At 51.9% G+C, this 18,333-nt stretch overlaps 5 protein-coding genes across 5 annotated transcripts; 2 read left to right on the forward strand and 3 right to left on the reverse strand.

Moving 5' to 3' along the window:
• Positions 1–1,352: 1,352 nt before the first annotated feature.
• Positions 1,353–4,226, reverse strand: C7974DRAFT_357865 (uncharacterized protein). Its single transcript, XM_046139626.1, has 4 exons — positions 4,178–4,226; positions 3,765–4,111; positions 2,496–3,718; positions 1,353–2,388 (listed from the first exon to the last, which is right to left on the reverse strand). Exons 1-4 carry the CDS (start codon positions 4,198–4,200, stop codon positions 1,816–1,818), a joined length of 2,166 nt encoding a protein of 721 aa, XP_045998248.1. The 5' UTR covers positions 4,201–4,226; the 3' UTR covers positions 1,353–1,815.
• A 3,518-nt stretch (positions 4,227–7,744) lies between these two features.
• On the reverse strand, positions 7,745–9,952 carry C7974DRAFT_172497 (uncharacterized protein). The gene is made up of 2 exons (XM_046136180.1): positions 9,183–9,952; positions 7,745–9,137 (listed from the first exon to the last, which is right to left on the reverse strand). Exons 1-2 carry the CDS (start codon positions 9,564–9,566, stop codon positions 7,767–7,769), a joined length of 1,755 nt encoding a protein of 584 aa, XP_045998249.1. The 5' UTR covers positions 9,567–9,952; the 3' UTR covers positions 7,745–7,766.
• An 813-nt stretch (positions 9,953–10,765) lies between these two features.
• On the forward strand, positions 10,766–14,732 carry C7974DRAFT_471609 (uncharacterized protein). Its single transcript, XM_046146509.1, has 3 exons — positions 10,766–11,171; positions 11,220–11,663; positions 11,716–14,732. The coding sequence occupies exons 1-3, from the start codon at positions 10,838–10,840 to the stop codon at positions 14,571–14,573; spliced, it is 3,636 nt and encodes a 1,211-aa protein (XP_045998250.1). The 5' UTR covers positions 10,766–10,837; the 3' UTR covers positions 14,574–14,732.
• An 85-nt stretch (positions 14,733–14,817) lies between these two features.
• Positions 14,818–16,513, reverse strand: C7974DRAFT_357867 (uncharacterized protein; the record flags this gene model as incomplete). Its single annotated transcript, XM_046139627.1, has 3 exons — positions 14,818–15,809; positions 15,860–16,172; positions 16,265–16,513. 3 exons carry the CDS (start codon positions 16,511–16,513, stop codon positions 14,818–14,820), a joined length of 1,554 nt encoding a protein of 517 aa, XP_045998251.1.
• Positions 16,514–17,440: 927 nt separating this feature from the next.
• C7974DRAFT_471611 (glycosyl hydrolase family 61-domain-containing protein) lies at positions 17,441–18,313 on the forward strand (the record flags this gene model as incomplete). The annotated part of the gene is made up of 2 exons (XM_046146510.1): positions 17,441–18,059; positions 18,117–18,313. 2 exons carry the CDS (start codon positions 17,441–17,443, stop codon positions 18,311–18,313), a joined length of 816 nt encoding a protein of 271 aa, XP_045998252.1.
• Between the last annotated feature and the right edge of the window lie 20 nt (positions 18,314–18,333).

Consider the following 18,333-nt stretch of genomic DNA (forward strand, 5'->3'; position numbering starts at 1 on the left):
TGTCTCAAATGAGATACTGGGAAAGCACGTCGAAAATAAGATCTGCGGAAGAGGCATAATCGCAATGGGTCAATACAGCTACGTTTCTGCTATCTACAACATCTTAAATAAGGCGCACATCGCCCAGCTGAGCAAAACGAATGGTTTCAAGCTATTAGACTTTTGAACACTGACTATCTTATGGGTCAAAAAGCCCTGCATGTACATCCTAGTAGCACCCACTCTTCGAGTCACTTGATGCGGGGCATCACCGACGTCGCTCTTACTCGCCAGAGATATGCCTGAACTTTGTCGGACCATACTAGGGCTTGCTCCAAACCGACAAGGCCACCTGGACACGTCCTTGTGTGGGATATTGAGGCATATGGCCTACGTTAAGGTGTTTCTACCCTCCAATAAGAAAGACTTTGATACCAGGGAGCAGTTTGAGGCAACATTTGAGTCGGCGCGTATATGTAACCTGGAAACTATCTCAAGGAAATGACTGCAGCGGCTCGCATGGATTGAGATGCCGAAATGTCCAACAAGAAGAACTCCAGGATTATCCGTAAGTATTCCAAGCATGATCCTATCCATGTCCAGAAATCTCTAGCAGCCTGTGCGCGTCAGACAGCAGCAGCTAAACTATTGTATTCCCCACAGCCAAGTGTTTTGACACCCTCGAGCAGATCGAAATCAAACTTCGCCGTAGCCGTTATTCCAACACGCACACACTGATAAAACTTGTATCAAATATATATCGGTAGTCAAAAACACTCTACATAGCCAAGGAACCTTGCCCAAGTACAGGGCAAAACATGTTCCCCTTCTTGTAGGAACAGATCGTACCGATTGCACCGAAATGCTCGCAGAATGTGAGCCCGACCACTCGGTCAATGTGCTGATGACCGTGACTCCGGAGAAGCGGTGTATCATCTTGCAGCACCACTTGAACTCACTGCTTCTGGGACGTCACGAATGCCGACTGTAACCCATCTGATAAGGTATCGTACTCAACTGGCATACATTGCAACATTTTAGACTCGTAGCACGGATTTGAAAAGGCGAGCGCACCGTCTTGCTTCACCTTCCACCGCTCGGAGAAAATGAGACCGACCCCTCATTCCCAGCTGCCGTTCGTACCGATGTACCGGTCAACGCACGAGCATGCTGCATGTAGTGTTTCAGAGCTTCTGAACCGTGTCAGGTGTCAGATGTTTAGTCTCCGCTGCTTGTCCGTAAGGCTGAGACTGAGGCTGAGGCTGAGGCTGGAGCGGAGGCCGGTACGTGGGTCAACTCAAGTTTCGAAATTGAGGATCACAAGTCACATCGTACCGATGACAATTGCCGAGCAGAGTCATGAAAAGATTGGTGTTGTGTTGTATTGTTTCAGTTGGTTTGAGTCGTTTACAATATGTGTGGAGATATTTATCATGGGTTCTATCTACGTGAAAGGCGTTGACAGGCACTGACACGATGTCAGCCTGCCCTGCCTATGGAGGTATTTCATCAATCGTAAGTCCACGCGGGGTATGAAGAGTGTGATGAACATGAAGAGAGATGAAAGCATGAACGCTGGAACGCTACAACATACAATGCGCCATAGCATCGTAGTGGAATGGAGGATGCCTGAAATGTAATACGACACTAAATGAAAATTCTCGACGCGCTAGCAACAGTCCGAGCCTCCGAGATGATGAGGGTATACTACAGATTCGCCAAGACGTGACGGAGAATATTGAATGAGAACCATGAGTGAACTTGCTCGCAGGTGTCAAACCGTCCGATGGGTTGGAATTGGGCGACACAAGTACGGCGCGACAGACTAGAGGAGCCTCAAAGCATGCTAGCTATCGAGTTGAGACTTGCGGTCGTTGCTCTGATGCCTACAAGTTCTGGCTCACTGACCTGGTGTGCAAGGTTCATTAACGGTGCTGAGGAGTATGGCGTAGAGAAATTGGGGAACCCTTGGAAAGGAGTAGGAAAGAGTCCCACGACACTTTCATCCTTGGTTGACGTGTTATCATAACGAAGCTCGGGGAAGGCCGCCGCTGTTGGCGTGTGCAGTGCGTGCAGCGAAGTTGTCGTAATTGGTGTATGCGGTGGGTATAGTGAGGGCGTCGCTGATGTCGGGGTTGGGTAAGACGTATTGCTCCCGTACGACGGTGTACTGAGTGATGGTGTCGCTGTGGGGGTCGACACCGACATGCCAAATGCGTGGAGCGCGGAGCTGCTCGCGGTCGGTGTTGGGGTTGAATGACGGTGGGACACTGTGTTGACAGGCGTCGTCTCTTGCTGGATTGGATGCGAGGACGACGATGCCGACGCCGAAGATACAGCACGAGCACGACCTGCTTGCGTTTCGCGACGCCTTTTGGGCCCGTCTTTGACTTTCGGATGGGTGTGACACTGTGGTGGTATCGTTAGTAAGCGAGTCTGTGCAACATGTACGAGCGAATTAAAGCTGAGGACAAAGAACGAACATGGGCCGAGAGGAATGCAGAACCAATACGAACCTTGTAAGCATGCCTGAACCATGTGGTTCCCTTCTTTTTACTGCTGACCAAGGCAATCCACTCGCCACAGCTTCCACAAAGACCTTCCCACACATCGAGATTCCCTTCTGTGCGGCGGGTGTCTTGTGGTCCTTGGAATGCTGCACCAGTTGCTGCGCTGACACCGTGCGTAAAAGACTTGTCATACCAGAACGCGCTATTCTTGAGGACAAGCCAACGACCAGGCTTACAGAGGCCGCACCACCCTTCACGCTTATTACCGTGCCCACGAACCCATCTTGGAGTATACAGATCGCCGTTAAATCGAAGATCTTGCTCATGTGGCACAAGGTCCGGGTCTGACGGGTTCATGTCTGATTCGGGTGGGTTAGACGGCTCTTCGTGAAGAGACGAGTACAGGTCGGGGGGGTCCGAAAGGTCTGCGAAGTGCGATGAACAGCCTCCATGTCTATCTACATTGCTTTGGAGGAGGCGGAAGAGACCTTGAGAAGGAAGAGGTCGAGGTATCTCGAGATGGAACGGTTGGTCGCGAGTCGCATACAGTGGTGGGCCGTTGGACTGGAGCTGATGGTTCTGCGAGAACAACATGTTCTGCGCAGGCATACTAAAGCTGGCCATAGCACTAGGCGAGTATACTGGCATCGAGTGATGGGGATTAGGGCGTGGACCGTAGGGTGCGAAATGATCGGGAACATGAGCTACTGCACGCGAACTAGTGGGTGTTGAAGTTGGCGCTTGTCCAGTCGACCAACGCTTGAACCGTGTGCTTTCGAGCGTATACGGGGAGGAACGAACGTTGTTATGTGGCGCTGGAGACATACGAGCTCGACCTCCGGTGCGAGCGACAGTGTCGTATTGAGACTTTCTTGGTGAAGCGATTGGAGACATCAGATGGCCACCGGCCGGGTCTGCTGTATTCCACGCATCACATTCAGATGCGTATGAAACTGTCTCCGACGGGCCCATGTCTTCGTATGATGATATGTCAGGAAAGATGCCCCCACCTGTGCTGGACATCGAAAATGATGACTCGGACATACGACGAGGGCCTTGGGGATTGAACTGCGTCAGATTATCTGTATCCTGATGTCCTTGAAATTGTCGTAGGTCAATAATGGGGGTGTTTTCGTCCTGAGCCATCAGGCCATGACTGAAGTCCGTGGTATCTGCATCCAAGGAAGGGAATGATTCGAGCTCCTCGCATACCTTTGAACCCCAGGGACCTTTTCATGTCAGCATATGATCTGCGAATGTCAAGGTGAGACATACTCGTATCAATGACGTTTGGAAAGTATTCTGCTGACGTTGCCATGCCATTACTTAGTGTTACGTTGTTGAAAGTGGGTGCTCCAGTAGTGTTGATGTGTGGCCTTTGAAAAAAAGGTGCATGCTCATCTCTGGATGGTGCCATGGGTCCTCGAGGCCCAGCATAGTACGAGTTGTGGGACTGTGGTACAGCCCACGTGGACTGGGGCGGCGAAGATCTTGACATGTGTTGCAACATTGGGGGTGGTGGTTGCCGTTGGAAAGAGTAGTTGCTGTGCGCGAACATCTGTGTTGCTGATCTGGGAGATGACTGGCCCATACCGTTTGACTTGCTCGATGACGGTCGATATCTATACTCATGGTGAGAACGAACGCGCGAACCAGACTCGATCTGGAAAAGCATAAGAGAGCCTTACTGTTGAAGCGCATTGAATTCCATCTTCGGATGCTCGTCCTCTATAGGCGCTGGTCTCGGCGTATATATCTAAAGGAAACGTTAATGACGGATTCGGCCGACCACTTCTTCGTGCAGATGTTCGATCGACAGCCTGCAGAACTAGCAGCGCCGCGTCACGGGTCACTCGGCTAGTGAAGCAAGGGAGCAAAAGGCTTATGAGACTCACAGTCGTAACGAAAGAAGCTACTGGCGGTCAAAAAGAATGTGCCTAGGCGATAGTGTTGTACCACCACAGCTGAATGGGTGTGGTGATGTGACTAAAAACACCTTAAGGCTAGACAAATGAGTGAACGGAGAATCAAATGTTCCCAAATGCAGCCAGCGCGGATAGGAGCCCGCTCCAAAAAAGAATGAATGTGAGTGTAGATAGGCTGGGATTTGCAAAGAATGACAGAGCCGAATAAAACGGGAGAGGCTGAGGGTTAGTAGTAATAGGAATGGTATGTCGAAAACACGGGATCGAGGGTTCCGAGAGCAGCGACGAGGTAAAATGATCTTTACGAACTTGACGCAACAGAACCACTCGGACGCGGTTTGAAAGCAGTGTCGGGAGGCGCCTTGGCTGCAGAGGATCTGGAACAGCGACAGTAGAAGCGTTCACCCAAAGGAGTCTCTGGTGGGGACATGTAGTGGAGGGTGGGCCAGGCGCAGGGCTGCTGGGATGCTGGAAGGCGATTAGAGACGTCTGGGACAGCCGCACCAGCACCTTTCATCATCCTCCTGTCGGCTTAGACGGGCAAAGACATTGTTGGAGAGCAACAGGCGATCCCTGCGGCCGAACCATTGACACTATCATGGTTGGAATACATCAAGAGCAGTTAGTGTGGTTGCGAACAAGGAAGCTGCTGGTCAGCGGCAGCAAGATTGTGAGGGACGGCAACGTTCTCGTTGGGCGAAGCTGAGTTTCAGCGCTCAATTGGGAGACCGAGTATCGTTTAGGAACAGATGAAGTGGTGAGAGCGCACTCGGTGCTATACGCGACTTCGATGTATCAACCGTGACCGCTACCATGCTTCTACCGTGTACGGCCGAGTACCGCAGCGACCGTAAGGAGGACCAAACATGGCAAGACGCTAACTGAATAAGGCTGCCAGCACAGGGTGCACGAAACGAGAGTGGTGGAAGAGACCGAATTGAAAACAGAATCCACGTTACGTAAGCTGCTCGTTAGCCTGCGCGACCAAGCAACGCGCCTGCTTTACCGACGCGACAAGCCCGAAACGCTCCTCAAACTTCAGGGGCTGTCTCCCTCGTAACGACTCCCGCACCATCACCAGTATTTTTGAGATTGTGTAAATTGATTCGTCGGCAGTCGCGCTCGACCCCATCATTTAGCGGAGCAAAAACCGACGTTTCTGTTTCGCTCTTTCTACTGGCCCGCGCGGAAAGTCGTCCACAGGATGCCTCGACGTCTTTGCCGCGAAAGCGACTTGCGTCGTCATAGTCTGTGAGATGCACTAGGCTTTGTGCTGTGTAGGTAGTACCGAGTCAGGCTGACATCTGACAGGCGTGGAATGCTGCGCCCCGCCGCTTGTCTGGATGCTTGACGTGTATTGACGTTACTACTATCCGACGACTGTGGATAAGGTTCTTCGTCAGCTGGAGTCAAAGAGCCAGGACTGCTTCTGCTGCCATCTATCATGCTGCTACTCAGTGCTCACCATCCTGCGGAATGTTCAGCTCCGGCCCTGTGCGACCCTCGAATAGGATATCAGCGCTCGGATAGACCCTTCCCGCTATCGATCTCTGTACACAGTAACGTGCGCTATCGTACAGACGCGGCAGATCTAACGGTTCTCGCAATGAGCAACGTGCTTTGTCGAGTCGTGCCCCAGTCACTGCAAAACTTGTGGCCTTGAGAGAGGCTTCCAAATCGGACAAGCCGCATAGCCATTGATATATTGGCGCCATAATAGAAAGAAATTTACATTGCGAGGACAACTGATGTGGTGCAATCGTCCAAGGACGTTGCTAGAGACTCAAAAAACGACATTCTCCTTGCTTCGTTCATGCAGGCTGCGCCTGATCGGGTAGTCTGGCTGCCTCACCCCACACCATAGCAGCGCGTGCCATCATATGGCTGTTTTCTACCATCTCGGGTCCACGTGTTCTGTTGCACAAGAACGTCCTTGAGTTCAGGACACCTGCAGCAGGCTTCGAATTAGGTATGGTGAGGTCCTTACCGGTGTGTTGCTCGCTTACTATAGATGCGTCTACCGGTGCCGCTTGGCTCGTTACGAATAGATACTGCCGTCACGGATGGAGGCTCATAGCTTCCCAATGTCGGTCACATTAGGATCGCCGTCTAGGTAAAGCCCGCTCATGTCCAAGATACAGACTTATGCTGGTCGCAGATCCTCGAGAACGTTCTTTAGTCGCATATCGGCGATCTTAAAAGAACACCTGCAAGTCTATTCCTGCTCGGTGTCAACGTCCGGCAAGTGTTTGTTTACGCGGCATGCACACAATCTAGACCATGATGGATGCAAGCCCGGGCGAATGTTCAAAGCTGGTTGACCGGTTCAACAAGCCGACGCAAGGGATGTGCTATGTAGACAGCGCTCGACTGCTACCATAGCGAGCTCTGGAATCTGCCTTTTCTCGGCTCTACAAGATCAGCCGATGCTTGAGACAAGCCATTCTTGCCACATATCCCGACAGCAGCCGATGGCGCATCGTGCTCGTAAATCCGGCCAAGGATCGGTCCTGCAGTAGAATGTGGTGGCTCTAGACACTAGAGACAACATGAACGCCCTGTATCTGAATTAGTTGTTCAAGCGCTCGGGCCTATTTTGCGCTCTCACATGATTCAAGTGCTGACCGACCTTGAGCCGGAACTGACAGAGTTAGTCATGGGACTCATGATCGCAAACGCTGGGTCCCAAATGTCCACCGCGAACCAGATGCAGACACGCACTGCAATTTCTCCACACATAGCCCGAGTCAGCCCTACGCCACATCATGCTGAACCGCACGCAGGGAGATGCTAGTCATGACGACGATCTTAAAGACGGCTACCCATGTCCCAGGACTCTGGACTTGACAGGCACATCGCTGGCGGACCGGGACGCGCGGACATTGGCAAAGTCGAGATAAACTTTCGCACCAGCTTCGGCGACGGCTAATGTCGAAGCGCGGCAATGATCGTGACAGGCATATTGCACGAGAGCACAAATCAAGCTCTGCCAAGCTGATACGTTGCACGCTATGGGCTGTATACGTTCGTGAAATGGATGTCACATGGGCAACTACCTGTGAACGACTGGGCGTGGTGAGGCTCGAACGTTTGATTAGAACCGACGGTCAATGCCGTTTGAGCGGAGCGGTCGGCAGTTTGACGCGTTCTTCTCTGACATGCAGCGACCCATTCGTGCTTGAGTACCGAGGCCAAACCCTCGATCATCTTATCGGAGGCAATATTGACAACGTTCATAGAGGACCTGACTCGCTCGACTACATTCACATCGTACAGCTCATGTCGCGTGGTCGACTACGCTTGCAATGATGTACTGGTCGTGGTTGCGAACACGGTGTCAATTTCGATAAACCTATGTCTTCCCAATCTTGATGTCACAGCCTCCGCTCACAGTATCGAATACCATCTTGCTCCCGCTATCTCCTTTCTTTGCTTCGACATGATTCTTCCCCGGCGTACCAATCTGATCTAGAAGCTCTAGCTCATTACCCTGGAGATGCAATTCTCCGCTCAGACTGGTTCCATCAATGTGACCTTGCCACTCCTTCGGATACTGCAGTCCCAGCCCACCAGACACACTCTTGTGCGTGCTCATCAATCCCATCATAGGTACACCCTTTGCCTTGTACGGTGTGCGCAGGGTGACATTCATCTGCCCGGAATGCGTGCTTGTGTCCAAGGTTGAAGGGAAGTCGCCAGATTTGAACGGAAGGATGTTTACGGTCACTGAGCCGGCGACAGAGTTAATCATAGTGCGAGACCCGTGTACGAGTGAACCATCCATAGAGCCGACTGTCGAGTTGAGGTACACCTGATAATCTCGCTCGGGAATGTGTTTGCGCTCGAAGTCGATGCGCATACTTCCGGACTGCGTGTTTGCTCTTAACACAGCGGGCGAAGAGCTTTCGGGTACTTCCGCTTGAGGTGCGATGTCGACGTTCATAGATCCGCTTCTTGTGTCGATGGCTAAGAGATCCGAGAGCGCATACTTGCCGCTGATCGAACCTGATGTCGTCTTGAGGTATGTCTGCCGTGACTTCAACATCGATGCGTCGAGGGTTCCTGAAGTAAGCGAAATGTATGTTGAATTTCGCACTGAGAAGTCCACACTGCCGTGAATCTGCATACCCAGGTGCGTGGCTTCGACGTTCAGGGTCTCGAGTGTAACACCTGGTGCCATGTACAATACGATGGACATGCCTAAACAAGCGGACCCGGCTGGTACACCTTCGAAACCTGAAGGTATGGATGGATTTCCTACGGTCAAACTGTTCGATGTCAAAGCGTACTTGACACTGTCGACGTTGACTGACGGCGAGACGGCATAAGACAATCTCGCTTGTACTGTACCGGCAGCCTGATCTGCTGGCGCTTTGGTGATGTGAACCCAACCCTGGATTCGCTTGTATGGTCCATCGAGTTGATGCATAGCTTCCATGATGCTGATCTCGCTCGACGATCCGAAATCGAACTCCTCAGTCTTGACGCTGTACTCTTTCCCGCATCTTCTTGGCCACCGAATAGGGAAAATCTCCTTTAGCTGCGCCGAAGCAGACGGCTTTGCGGCTGTTGCACTTTGTGACGGCCATGGGATGGCAATTATGTCTGGCGCAATCAATCCCTCGGAATCTTCCGGCCGTGTGGATTGTGTTGAGACGGGAGACGCCAATGTCCCGCTTGCGGCAGCTTGAGCAGAAGGCTGGGCTACAGGAATCACCGAAGCCTTTGACCATCAGCTTTATCCATCTGTCATCGCTGATCAACGTACCTGTTTGCCTTTGCGTGCTGATGTTGTAAATGCAATACCAGCCGCGAAAACAAAGACTAGCAGCATGAATATCCCCAACCACTTTGTCCACTTCGTTCTAAGCGACTGCCTGAAGCTTCGTCTACTATATTCATCTTCCTTGTACTCTTGCTCGTCGTTGTTCAACAGAGTCGCACCCTCATCGCCGCTTGGTCTCCCGTAGTACAGCCCTGGCGTAGTGGCTTCGAGATATGTAGGGGGAGCTTCGCCGTCGTTGAGCTGCTCTTCCTCAAGCAAGGGGGTTTGCGACTGTGTGTGTGCAGCCGCATATCGTGGCGAGATGACCGCCCGAGGCTGTCGCGATCGACTGTTCGCAGCTGCAGTGTCAATGTACATTATGACCATTTGTCGATGCGGCTTTCAACATGGAGTGAAGGCTTGGTGGTTTAGAGCCAGAGAACGGGTCAGGCAGTGAGGCACATCGTCTTTTACTTGATAAGCTGAAGCTGAAGTAAGTAGTGCTAACCGAGGCTGAAGCTGAGTAGTTCTGTCACAGGTTCGTTTCGGGGCTGGAGACATGTCGTGTTTTACATGTGTATCCGACTTCTTGGCGACGTACGACGAGACGTGACCCGAAGTAGTAGTAAAGGTTGTTGACATTGTAAATCGATTTTCGTCCGGCTCTGCTACATAGAAGTCATCCTCTGTCGTGCGCAAGGCTTTCAGTGCAAGCCTTCCAAGGATAGTGCGGACTGTGCACAAAGAAGTTGGGTAGATACTAGCGCAGCGTAAATCGGCAAGTCAGAACGTCCAGGAGCATGTCACGCTGTTCTAGATTGGCCAATTCTTCCTACGAGCATGCCGCGCCGGCACCATGTATCAAGCGGACATGGAGGGGCAGAGGGTGGCCCATGCGATCGTCGATCGCGCAGCGTTTGCACAAGTCTAAGCAGTTGTTTCGACGTGAGGTGCAATCATGCTGCTGCTGCGGCCAATACTCCGCGGTGATCCAAAGCTTTTCTTGCGCGTCAAGGAGAGGAGGTTGAAGTGCGTTGCTGTTCGACAGGCGTGGTGGAGGGCGGGGCCGCTGGTGTCGGTCCGTAGTGGCGCGCCAGTTCTTCGGGCGGTACTTCCCTTCTTCCCCACTCACCAGCTGCTTGCACAGCCGTTGAGATTATTATCTGTGCGCGGTCACCCGCTGTGGGTTGCCTGATACTGCTTCAAGCCTCTCAACGAGCGTCCACCTGTCTCTGTTCGGTGCAACAGCGGCTAACGTGGGGGCCAAACCATTCACTGATGAGATCTCAACGTGTCGAAGGCAATAACGTACTGACCGGTCTTGATTTTGAGCACGCAATATCATAGACACGACGAAGGATGTCAATGTTGACACTTGTCTCGAGGTTTTTGGAGTGCAGTCGAGGTGCAGAAGACCTGGTCTCATTTTAAGGCGTTCCTGAATCCTTACACCAGTGACCGCAGTAAGGCCCGTAACAGGCGGTTAATGTTGTGCAAGCGCTACGCCTGCCAATCGGGAGGACCCATTTATTCCCCGCCTGCCATGCAGACTTTGAGGCTGCGGCCTGCAGGAGGTGAGGCTGCTTAGCATTGCTGCTGGTTTTAATAAACATGTCAAGCTTCCCGTCTACGGCTGTTGATGGCTCAAGCCTCCAGCTATGGCCGCCCCACGCTCTCTGGACTACGAGTACAGTCCTGTTCCTCTACCAACAACCATCGAAGAGCAGAGCAAGGGCAATGTTGGGTCGAAAACCATGCACGTCGCTACTAGTTCGTCACCAAGTTTGACCGAGAAGAACGGACAAGTGGCAGCACAACGACCTGGATGGACATCGACCTACCTGCAGCATCCGAGTCTCCTCGGATTCGCCTTTGCCTTCTTATGTCTTCTTTTGGCGGTCATAGTGCTTGCCATCGTAGATGCAAAGCAAGATGGGATCGCAAGTGCTAAGAGCAGCGAGCACTACTTGTGGACTTATGGCCCCACAGCCGGTATGTCACGTCCGGTTCTGTACGAGCAGGGATACTAATTAGTCGTAGTTCTTGTCATCGTTGCTGCGCTGTGGAACCAGGTTGAGTACCGCGCAAAGCACGCGATGCCCTGGGCGGTCCTGCAGCAGGGTTCAACGCCAGCTTCAAAGACCCTCTTCATGGACTACATTACACCGGGCAGACCGGAAGCACTGTGGACTTCGCTGCGCAAGTCACATTGGCCTGTGGCTATCACCATACTCAACTCTTTCCTGCTGACATTGCTCACTGTGGCATCTACTGGTCTTCTAGTGTTGCAAAGCACCCCGTTCGTGCGTCACGATTGTCGCCTTAATGTTACCGACGATTACGTGACCTCCTTCGATGTTTCCAGCATCGGCAGCGGTTCTGTGATGGCGACCATTGCGATTGAAAATGGAACAATACCGTTTCCTCCCGGTACTTCTCGTAGCGGAGCCTTCCAGGATTTGGCTCCCCCCACATTTTTATCTGGTGAGATAGCCGACCATTTGCAGGAGTTCTTGGATTAACAGTAGACCTGCAGGCTTTGCTGATGTTGAAGTGGAAGGAGTTACAAGCACATTCTACGGTGGACTCGACTGCGAGATTGCAACAGTAACGAGCGGTTCCAGCCTCTGCTCTGACGCGCACTGCCGTTCGATCAACGTTACAATTGGAATCAATACCCCGACATGTAACGTTCAAGCCTACAATCTTACACACGGCTGCTCGAGAATGCCAAATCCGGTCTCTTGCGACATCGACGAAGTTTGGGGGATTGACTGCGATAGTAATGCCGAGGGCTATGACAAACACCGACTGGTATTCATGATCGGTCAGATGGATCAGAACATAAACGGAGCTCTAAAGAACGAAACGGAAGCTTTGAAAGTCGTTACCGGAAACACGACGACCATTGTCTGTGAAGCGAAGTATAACATCACCGACACGACTGCCATTATGGACCAGAACGGTAACATCAAGAATACCCCACAGAGGAGTACAACCACAAACCGTGTCCAACAGTTCCCAGCCTGGGATCTTGCGGACGGGTTGCTTGTTGCATCGGAAGCCTCGGGCCTTGTCGTTGGAAGCCCGTATACCTACAGCTATATGTCTTATTTCCCATGGTCTCCGTTACGCGCACTATGGCTTACATGGCGCAACATTGCGCATCCTTCCAGCGATTTCAAGGATCCGGATTTACTCCAGTCACATGTGAATGAGCTGTTCTCAATGGTCACTGCGCAGATGGCAAAGCAAAGCTTGATGCGACCATCGGTGAATACCGCCATTGGAACATGTCGCGGCACCGAGGATCGTTTGAGAATAAGAGGTCTTTCTCTCTATCTCATGGGGGCCGTTCTGGTCATCCTACTGTTGTTGACGCTCAGTCTGCTTTACCTTGCACCACGAAAGTATTCCAGCCGCGACCCGAGCTCCATAGGTGGATTGGCTTTGGTTCTTTCGCAAAGTCCTGCGCTACTCTCACAGCTGTCTGCATTAAGTTGCGCCGATCTGAAGACTATCAAGCGCCACATAGCCAATTTCGAGTGTCAGACACTCCTCTCTGAAGATGACCAAAACTGGCGGTTCTCAATTGATCTGAACGCAACCCAGCCACTCGAAGAACAAAGTATAGGTGCAGACACCGAACCGCCTTCCGAGCCTACATACTGGCGCCCCTTGTCCCTCCGACCAGTTTTCAAGATCTCGGTCATTGTGACCCTGCTTGTACTTGTCGTTGTACTGGAGGTACTGTATTCAGTCTCTCAGAAGAAAAATGGGCTGGCCGAAGTTGATCCACAACAAAATCAGCGCTTTGCTTGGGTGTACATTCCCGCGATCGTCATGATCACCGTTCAAACTCTGGTTGGCATGATTGCATTTTCTTCGCTAATGATCTTTCCCTACTTCCGGTTCCGCTCAGCAGTGTCAAATACGCGTAAGGATATCCTCCGAAACTATGCTTCCGAGACGGCCATCAAGAGTCTATGGCAGTCGATTGCTGCGAAAGATATTGTTGTCGTGTGTATGGCGCTCGCCATGCTTTTAACTCCGTTGCTTACTATTGCCGTAAGTGGTCTCTACACTGCACGGATTACAAGCAGGGATATACCCATTACGATGTCCCCCCGGGGGCAACTGAATTCATCGTTTTCGCCGATGGATATTCCTACAGTTGGCATCCTTCCCTACAAGTCTTCCGCCAACAACATTGGTTTGCTCCTGACTCAGAACTTCACCTTCCCGAAATGGACATTCGATGGATTGGCCTTTGCCGAGTTTGGGATCGAGGTTCCAGCCTCGATTGACTCGAGCACACTTATCGGTAGCAATATAACGGCAGTGTTGCCCGGCATCCGCTCCGATCTTGACTGCTCCATCGTTCCCAGCGTTCCAACAAACTTCTCGGACACGCTTGGCACGTTCGACAGACTCGACGAGAAGGTACCGGCGTTTGAAGCCCTGGGCGTCTATGAGGACAACAATAACGTGCCCTGGGGTAGTCCAGGTATGAACCAGTTTGGATACTTCACCAGATGTGGTATTAGCGAGAGTAAGAACTTGTTTTGTGGCGCAATGGGGACATCTGAGGTCAACTGGAACGCTTTCACCTGCTATGCTGTCATCAACCAGCTGGACATAGAGGTTACCATGGATGCCTCAACGCTTGAAATTATTGCAGCTACACCAAACGAAAGCACGGTCCAGTTGTTCTCGAACCAGTCGCTCACCCCGGCCACCTTGGAACCCTTTCCTTCTGTTATGATCCCGTCTATATTTGGGTTCTCTGACTTCGCCGGTCGAAAGGCAGTTGTGGGCTACTTTGACTCTACTTTCCAAGCCGTGGTCCACCGACTGGGCACGCGCGACAACCTCAACAGCTTCCCCATGGGCGATTACATGAACAACGAAGGCATCGAAATAATTATGGCTCAGCTCCAACATGTCCACCGGACCGTCATCGCGCAATCTGCCAACATGATTCGCATACCGTTGAATACCACCTCTGCGCTCGCCCCACCAACCACCGTTAATGCAACATTGATTGATCCGCACGTATATCGGCTCAAACAGAGTGCCGTATCGACACGCATACTCGACGGCCTACTCATTGCCGTTGCTTTGTGCATTGCGCTCTCATTTGGTTTGATGGACACGCGCAAAGTGCTGCCCAAGAACCCCGCATCAATTGCCGCCGGTGCCAGTTTGATCGCCGCAGACGCCAAGATGCTCCGGAGTGATATTCTACCTGAAGGTGCTCAGTGGTACAGCGACGATGAACTGAATAAGAAGAAAATCTGGGATGGTTTCCTTTTCAGACTCGGCTGGTGGAACAGCGACGGACCTAGCGAGCAGGGAGGGCAGGGGAAGTACTTCAAGCTCGATGCTATTTAACGCTACGATGGTAAACTGTAATACTATTTCTTAATTTCGGGTACAACTCGACTCCAGTCAAAGAAGAATGCAATTGTATGCGTTCACATTGATAGTACAGTCACTGCTTTGTGTGCTTTAAGTTTACCGCTTCTGTAAATGCTATCTATATCACGTTGCAGGATAAACGGCGGACTAAAGGACACGCCGTGTTTATGCATATGATGTATATGTGATTATGTGATTATATTTCTCAACCTCATTCTTAGTCAAGCATAATAAGAACAGCCTCACTCGCTCTCACGTTGACCACGCCATTCGCGACCCGCTCCTTTGACTCGCGGCCACTTATCGTCCCATCAAGAGCGACCGTGCGACCAGCGAAGGTGATATCATCTCGAGATTCTGCACCCGGCGCAGTGAGACGCTTGATGTTTGCTTTGCAGTCTTTACCTCCAAGCTGCTTTGGTAACGAGAAATCTACACTCGATCGCTGATTTGCAGGAGCGGATGTGGAGTTGAACACTTCCATGTTGACCAGAACCACGCTCTTCAGCTCTGCGCGATGGCGCTTGCTCGAGTATATCGCATATCCAGCAAGGCTCGAGGTATTCACAATCTGCACAACCTGTGCATCTGAGTTCCCAAGTGCAGTCGCAACGAGCCAGTTGCCGTAGTACAGCGGCCGCGGTCCCGGAGCTGTAGTCCCGTTCTGGGTAGCCTGCCATGCAGAGTATCGGTAACCGGTACCCATGTGCCAGTACATGTTGGAAACGTTTAACGACGCAGCATACAGTGCGTAGTCAACACTCCACACCGCTGCACCAAATACATCGGAAGCCCCCGCCAAGCCCTGACACGCAATTGAATTCGTCTCGCCGATGACATAGGGCAGTCCCTTGGACACAGTGTAAGCAGATGCTCCAGCATGATAGTACATCCCCTGGATCAAAGCCGTGCGGTTCATCACGTTGCCTGCGAGTGTCGGTTTGACGGGCCGGCACGCCGCACCGAAGTATTGGTGTGTGCAGAAAGTCTTTGCGAGGCCATTTGATGCGATGCCGAGATCGATGGCGGCCTGGGCGGTCCAAGATACGTCTGCACTGATAGTGCCGGGGGTTACGAAGGTGCCTGCTTGGAAAATTCTCTGGGTACTTTTGGGCAGGGCACGGGCTGCAATGGCAGATGTGCGGGAGAGCCACTCAGGGACGTACGCGCGGATTGACCAAGTTGATGTGTTTCGATCAACAGGAAAGACTGTTGATAATGTCAGAATGATGGTGCGATGTGGGTACCAAGTGGCTTACCATCAAACTCGTTGCCTACTTCTATCGCAAAGAGGTCCTTGCCAATACCATTGTAGAATGCCGCTGCCTCGGTCGCACTATTGTCCTCGCCCTTCTTGCCGCTGTCAAATGTCACACCTATAGTGTACTTTGTGCCTTTGGGGAATACCTTGAAGGATTCAAGGTACTTAGGCCCCCATGTCACATTTGCAGGCTGGTCTGCACCCGGGGTCGCAAAGTTCTGGATGATGGCTTCTTTCTGGTCAGGGCTCCAGATCGCATGATTTGCAGTGGTACCACCGACTCGGACCGGAACAGCTGCACCCGAGATATCCTTGAGGTTTTGCAACATGCGTTGCGAAAGCTTATTCGGTGATCTGGAAATTGTGAGCTAGTGGCTCATCAAAGTGAAGGAGCCAGTCGTACGTCAAATTGCCCGCCATATCTGCAAACGACGCAACCTCCATCGAGTAGCCTTGGAAAGAGCCACTGAGAGTTTGGGTTCCTGCTGATGGTGCATCGGGGATGCTCAGCTGCACAGACTGTGCAGCTGAGCAGACAGCAGCGAGATACAGTGTGGTTAGGGCGTACAAGCTCATGGTCAATTTCTTCTGGTTGATATTCTTGCCTGACGCCAAAGCCAACCACAGGAGACCCTGTATAAGAGGAATTCATAATAAACACAGTGCGCTACCAAACGGCTCCACATACTCGGAACGTGGAGAAGAATTGGGATATGTAGAAGTATACCCCAGGAAATGAATCTCAATAAATGGGGCAATTGCTTAATGATTGGCGGGACTGTGTCTTAGCGTATTGCGGGGTGTGGGGAATCCTAGGGCATGAGTGCAGTCAAAAGCCGACCGGCATTCAAAAGTGATACCGAATCCGCATCATTGGTCGCAATCTTGACAAGCGGCATTTGCACTGATGTGGAGGGCCAAATCTCCAAGTGAGGTTGCATGGGCTACCATGTTCTCTCACGATGCTCTCGGTGCTGGTATAAAATTCGATGTCTGTTACAGACGTGTTGAAGTTGGTTGTTGATGGAGGCCAAAAACACAGGGCTGCAAGAAGAAGATACGATCACGTGCATGCCTTTGCAACGCTAATGTGACGCCTCCTCCCTTTCCTCCTCGCATTCCCAGAGGTATCTTACATCTTCTACACAACAGCGTTTGAGGTAAACGAGTTTGCGAATTCCAGCACTGGCCGGTTCAATAGAAATCGCCACAATAATTCTTGCATCCCTGGGATACCTCTCAGACGTCGCGTTGAGACAGGTATCGCGTAGTAGAAGGGTACGCCATCTGCTCCAGCACAATATAATCGAATCTGATGGCTTTCGTGTGGGCCCAAGAAATTCATTTAAATGTGCAGTTTCTGTCAGCTGCCGGTTCACCCAAGGTAACTTTAAGTGACACGGGGACCCTTTTCATATACACTTCATCTACCTGATATTGCAGCTCTTCAAAGCGTCGACCCAAAACCTTGACATGCAACAAGCATATATCTAGCCAAAAGAAGTCCTTATGGAAGAACAGATCCTACCTTATCTAAGCAGGTCATTTCTCAGCAACCCACACATCAACCGCGAGCAAGATGAGATTCCTCACTTCTACCATCCTCGCTCTAATCACCACCCTCGCCTCTGCACACTACAACTTCGAGCGGCTGATCGTCAACGGCAAGACTACCGAACCATACGAGTATGTCCGCGCGCTAGGCCCCACAGTCAGCAACAGCCCCTTCTACGATGTCACGCACCCCGATATCCGCTGCAACAGCGGCTCCTTCGCCGCCGCATCGAAGACCAAGACCTATCTCGTGAAAGCCGGCGACACGCTCGGATTCACTGTGCGCGATGTGTTGGGCCACCCGGGCCCGCTATTCGCGTACATGAGCAAGAGCACTGTTGCCAATGTCAGCGCGTACCAGGGCGAGGGTGACTGGTTCAAGATCTATGAGATGGGCGTCAATACGTACGCAAACTACAGTGCTGCGATGACGTGGTTGAGCGATGGCTGGACCAAGTTCGACTTCAAGATTCCCAAGGACATTGAGAACGGACAGTACCTGCTGCGTGCTGAGCATATCGCGGTGCACTCCGCAGGAGGTCCGGACGGCGCCGGTGCGCAGTTTTACATCGGGTGTGCGCAGATCGAGGTCAGTGGTGCGACTGGGAAGAAGCCGAGTCCTGTGGGCAAGTTCCCTGGAATCTGTAAGTGTTTGGCGTCTGTGAGGACATGCGAGTTTGATGCTGATATAGCATACGCAGATACCTCGCGTGACCCGGGAATTTACTTCAGCCCCTACTGGCCACCTGTGGTCAACTACACGATGCCTGGCCCAAAGGTTTACCCTGATGGTGGCTCGTTCCCGGCTTTCACCGCGGACCCAGCGAAACCTGTCGCTACGCAGCCGCTTCCAGCGTCGTTTGCGGGTGCAAAACCTACTGCGGCCTTCGTCGCATAAGCAGTCTCATTGGCAATGGT

This window comes from Boeremia exigua (genome assembly GCF_020726555.1).
Source record: "Boeremia exigua strain MPI-SDFR-AT-0100 chromosome Unknown C7974scaffold_5, whole genome shotgun sequence".
Lineage (NCBI taxonomy): Eukaryota > Fungi > Ascomycota > Dothideomycetes > Pleosporales > Didymellaceae > Boeremia > Boeremia exigua.

Bases quoted from the DNA above. Each gene is read 5' to 3' on its own strand.
- C7974DRAFT_172497 (XM_046136180.1), bottom strand. From the start codon at position 9,566: ATGGTCATAATGTACATTGACACTGCAGCTGCGAACAGTCGATCGCGA. The intron at 9,138-9,182 runs GTACGTTGATCA...TGATGGTCAAAG, and splicing joins CAGCACGCAAAGGCAAACAG to GCTTCGGTGATTCCTGTAGC.
- C7974DRAFT_471609 (XM_046146509.1), top strand. From the start codon at position 10,838: ATGGCCGCCCCACGCTCTCTGGACTACGAGTACAGTCCTGTTCCTCTA. The intron at 11,172-11,219 runs GTATGTCACGTC...AATTAGTCGTAG, and splicing joins GACTTATGGCCCCACAGCCG to TTCTTGTCATCGTTGCTGCG. The intron at 11,664-11,715 runs GTGAGATAGCCG...GTAGACCTGCAG, and splicing joins TCCCCCCACATTTTTATCTG to GCTTTGCTGATGTTGAAGTG.
- C7974DRAFT_357865 (XM_046139626.1), bottom strand. From the start codon at position 4,200: ATGGAATTCAATGCGCTTCAACA. The intron at 4,112-4,177 runs GTAAGGCTCTCT...CCATGAGTATAG, and splicing joins GAATTCAATGCGCTTCAACA to ATATCGACCGTCATCGAGCA. The intron at 2,389-2,495 runs GTTCGTATTGGT...ATACCACCACAG, and splicing joins GGTTCAGGCATGCTTACAAG to TGTCACACCCATCCGAAAGT.